Source organism: Mauremys reevesii, linkage group 4 (genome assembly GCF_016161935.1).
Source record: "Mauremys reevesii isolate NIE-2019 linkage group 4, ASM1616193v1, whole genome shotgun sequence".
NCBI classification, from domain to species: domain Eukaryota; kingdom Metazoa; phylum Chordata; order Testudines; family Geoemydidae; genus Mauremys; species Mauremys reevesii.
The window spans coordinates 12,328,151-12,332,703 of record NC_052626.1 but is presented as its reverse complement, the minus strand read 5'-3'; the positions used below and the strand labels follow the sequence as shown (position 1 = coordinate 12,332,703).

At 44.4% G+C, this 4,553-nt stretch overlaps 1 protein-coding gene across 1 annotated transcript; it reads right to left on the bottom strand.

Moving 5' to 3' along the window:
- Positions 1 to 2,071: 2,071 nt before the first annotated feature.
- LOC120403080 (golgin subfamily A member 3-like) lies at positions 2,072 to 4,352 on the bottom strand. Its single transcript, XM_039533777.1, has one exon. The coding sequence runs from the start codon at positions 4,350 to 4,352 to the stop codon at positions 2,127 to 2,129; it is 2,226 nt and encodes a 741-aa protein (XP_039389711.1). The 3' UTR covers positions 2,072 to 2,126.
- Positions 4,353 to 4,553: the final 201 nt, after the last annotated feature.

Genomic DNA, 4,553 nt, shown 5'->3' with positions numbered 1-4,553 from the left:
ACACAAGTAAATACAGTAACTGTATAACTATCATATTTGCATAGACATTTGGATATTTGAGTGTGTAGCACAGGCGCAGGCCACATTTCTAGCTTCCCTCAGCTGCCAGCGCAAAAGTGAACGAGGGAAGCAAAAAATAAATTTAAAAAAAGGGCTAGGAAGGAAAATGTAGCCTTTTCTGTCCAAACTCATTCACAAAATCTAAAAACTTGCATTCAGAATGCTTACATCTCGCCTCCCAATAGGGTCATTTTCTAACTGCTCCTTACTTAGTTTCAGCAGGAGCTTAATGTGCTAATCAAACATGATAGTTTCTCTGTGGGATATAAAACCCCTGCGTGGACTTGATTAGCTGGGTTTTAACATAAAATATTGGAGTGTAAAAATATCACATCTTCCTGAAAGAATTATTTAGCGCTCTCTTCACTTCACTTGTTAATTCCCCTATGCCAGTCTGGTTTATATACTGTGTTCTCTATTCTGTTTAAGACACACAAGCCCCATTGTCAGTTGTCCCAGCCCCGATCTTGGGGCAGGATTGAGGGGGAAAGCAAGGAGAGAATGTAGCTTTAAGCTTTTGCATTCCCCATATTATGAAGCAGCTAGGGTCTTATCTATGTCCTCGTGTAAATAAGAGCAGTCCCAGGGCTGCTCTAACTTATGCATTGCCTTTCAGGGCACCTATGGGCACTGGGAATTAGAGAATGACTGAAATGCTGGAATGCAAAGGCTATGGCAGGGCATGGAGCAGGGTCTCTACACTAGTTCTTCAGTTGCCAGAAGGACCCCTGCATAGGGTATGTTCTCAGAGGGACATTTCCACTACTGGGTATTGGGCCCCCAGAGTATAATTCTTTTCCTGGTGAGCTTAGGGAAGCAATTGGCCTAATGGCACTAGATGGGGATTCAGGTGATCTGAGTTCTATTCACAGCTCTGCCCTGGCCTGCTAGGTGACCTTGGGCAAGTCCCATTGACTTTATGTGCCTCAGTTTCCCCATCTGTAAAATGAGGCTAACAGTGCTGTCCTCCTTTGTAAAGCACTTTGAGATGGACAGATGAGAAAAGCGCTCTGTAAGAGTGAGGAATTATTGTAATAAATAGCCAAGAATTATGCAGTCAGGGTGAATGTTGCATCGCAGAAGAGCAGGAACAAAGTTCAGCATATAATGTGATCCCAAGCAGAGAGAGAGAGCATGTGTGTGTATGCATATGCGTTTATTCATTCCCAGCATGCTCTTATATACAATATGGTAAGCAATCACAATTGCTAATTAATTAATTAAACCCACACAGCCACAGCTGTAACCCATAGGGTAATTATCATATCATCCTGTTCACAATTAGCTGGCCAATGAGAACGAGCCCAAGGCCAGCCCTTCACACACAATTCCCAGCCCAGAAGCCTAAACAATCTCAGCATCTCACATTCTATTCCCACATCTCCCCCCTTTATTCACAATCAAAAGAAGAGGAAAAAGGAAAACAAGATAAAAACATTCGCCAAACATTTCCAACTTATAACAACATAGCACCACAATCTATCACAAGCCAAAATTAAAACTTTATACCTGTTTTCAAAAGTTACTCTATTTTGTAGTGCAGAACAGTAAACAGAATGGTCCAAACTCTGAATAATGGACATATACTGTAAACTGAACCAAAGTATCTTAGCACTATTTAGCTATGTATATGATCCTTAACATATAACCCCAAAACACCGAACAAACAAAAACAAGACACAACAAACAAATGATGTAAATTCTGCAGGATTCCCCCTCTGTTGCACACCAGCTTGTGCTATTAAATATCCCTCAGATGTCAGGCGATCAAACTGACACTGAGGGTGGGGGGAGGTCCTAGACACATCAAACCACATAACAACACAACAACAATTCTGGCCAGAAGACAAACAACACGAAACATAACAAAAACACAAGACATACACTAAATGCTATACAGCCAACACAAAATTTCTTTCAGGCACAGCAAAAATCATTTCAAACAAGTAACTCATTCACAGAGGATCAAACAGGAAAAGTCCTGACAGAGCTAACAAACAGTTCTCCTCCGGGGGCTCTGGTTCTGCGGCGCCTGGGCGCGTCTCGTAAGGCTCCTCCGCATCTGCCTACTGTCGCTCCGGAAGACGCAGCCAAGGCCAGACCCACTTCGCCGGTATCCACCTGGGACCTGCATCAGTGGCAACACACGCATAACCCGTGCCCCACGTTAGCAAGTCAACTGGTCCTTTCCATATTTGCTGCTGAAAATCAAACCATTTGACCGAGGGTCGGGGGGCCGCACCCTGCTCTTCCCCAGTCATCCCGCTGACATGTTTAATCGCGGGGGGCACCTGGCTGTTTTTACCAGGATATAACCAATTAAGCACGTAAAGAGCTTTCAGCAACCGAGCGGCAGGCGTCTTATCCAAGGCGTCTGCCCGCTCACTGCAAATCCCCCCTTTCTGTCTTGAGAGGAGCACCTTCAGAGAGGCGTGAGCACGTTCAATAATAGCTTGTAGTTTGTCTGCTTCAGCCTGAAGGGCTTGGATAAGCAGTTCTTTGGCTTGTAGCTCTTTCTTAATTTCACTCAACTCAAGAACAGCAGCTCTATAATGACGACGGTCATGCGCTGCACCCACCCTGGCTGCCGCAACCTGCTCCCCAAGGTTATTAACTTTTGACTTTTCTCTTTCTAAGGCAGTCTGTAAAGCTTGAATAAGTTGCCTCATTTGCTGATCCTCCTCCTCTTTACGCTTTAGGACTGCTTGAACCCGGAAATTCAGCTGCACCAGGTCTGCCTCTCTCTCTGCTAATACTGTTTCGGGGATGTTGCTGTGCTCTCGCAAAGCAGTGTTAGACTGACCAAGACCAGTGAGCTTCCCCCATTCATGTTCTAGTTCGAGGGCCAACTTCTTGTTTATTTCTTCTAAACATTTTATCTTCCTCCTGAGTTCTCTAGATTCCTGAAGCTCATCCTCAAGTTCAATCACTTTTTCCCTGTACTCCTCAAGCTCCTGGCTGGTGAGTGAAATTACTTCTTGCAGCTCTTTCTCCAACATCATCTTACTGTGGCTAACAGCCTGCAGCTCTATCTCCAAAGCTTGAATCCTTTCATGGGAAGCCTGGTTATTTCCTCCATCAGCTTTTAGTTTGCTCAGCTCCAGTTCAGAAGATTCCTTTGCAATGAGGGCTTCCTGCAGCCGGCGGCTAAGGATGCCAACTGCGTTCTCATAGGCTTTATGTTTTGCCTTCATTTCTTTCTGTGCACTGATCAGATCTAACCCCAGACGCTTCATTTTTTGTTTCTGTTCAGTGATGGCCTTTTCGGCTTCCTCTTGCATGTGTTCTACCTGTAGTTTTAATACCTCATTCACCTCAGCAAGAGATGTTATTTGTTCTTTATCAATCTGCAAAGACTGTAGCTGTATCTCCATGTCATCCCGTTCTTTTTGCACTGACTGGAGGTGGCTTTCTAACTCCACCATCTGCTGGTGAACCTGGGATACTTCCTTCTGAAGTCTTGAGCGTTCAACATCAATGGACTGCTTTTCACCTTGAAGTTTCAGTAGCTCCCGTTTTAATTCTTTCACTTCCGAATCCAGCCGCTTCTTTGTAGATTTCAATTCACTAATCAGCTGGTCCTGTGAACTTGCATCTCTTCGATAAGCTTCCACCATTACCTTTTGCTGTAGGAACTGCTCCTTTACTTTTTGGGTCTGTTTCTTCAGGCTGGCACTTTCCTGTTGCAGATTTTCCACCTGGCTCAATTGTGCCAAGATTTCTGATGCTGCCTCAGTACTTTCACCTAAGAAGTTTGCTCCTTCATCAAGTTCTTCTTTGCTTGCTTTTGCTGCCTGCAGAGCTACCTCTAGGACAATCTTCTCATTCTGCAAATATTGGATCATGTCATCCTTGGAAATAACATCACCCTGGAATTCCTCTAACCTGGCCACCAGCTCATCATATTGAGTCTGTAGGTCATTTAGGGACTGCTCTTTGGTGTGCAATGATTCTTGGCTTAAGGTGAGCTGCTTCATGAGCACTAGATGCTCTTGCTGTAAAGATTCAAACTGCAGATCTCGCTGATGCAGAATCAATTTAACCTGTTCCAGTTCTTGTTCCAGTGTTACTGCAAAATCAGCCATTTTCTGCAGTTGTTCTCTCTCATCCTCAAACTCCTCCAGTCTTCTCTGCGCGGTGAGCCATACTGGACTCAGGGAGAAAGCCTCCTTATCGTCCTGAGCCACCGATTTCCAAAACTCACAGCCCAGCCGCTCCCAAACAGTTTTATCAAATATTATAATCAGATATTCATGCACCATCTTCTCCTCTGCTGACGCAGCGGTTCCCATATTCGCTGACTATGGCCCGCAGCTTCTCCACCATTTGTTGCATCGCAGAAGAGCAGGAACAAAGTTCAGCATATAATGTGATCCCAAGCAGAGAGAGAGAGCGTGTGTGTGTATGCATATGCGTTTATTCATTCCCAGCATGCTCTTATATACAATATGGTAAGCAATCACAATTGCTAATTAATTAATTAAACCCACACA

Coding starts and splice junctions, on each gene's coding strand:
- LOC120403080 (XM_039533777.1), bottom strand. CDS start 4,352: ATGGGAACCGCTGCGTCAGCAGAGGAGAAGATGGTGCATGAATATCTG.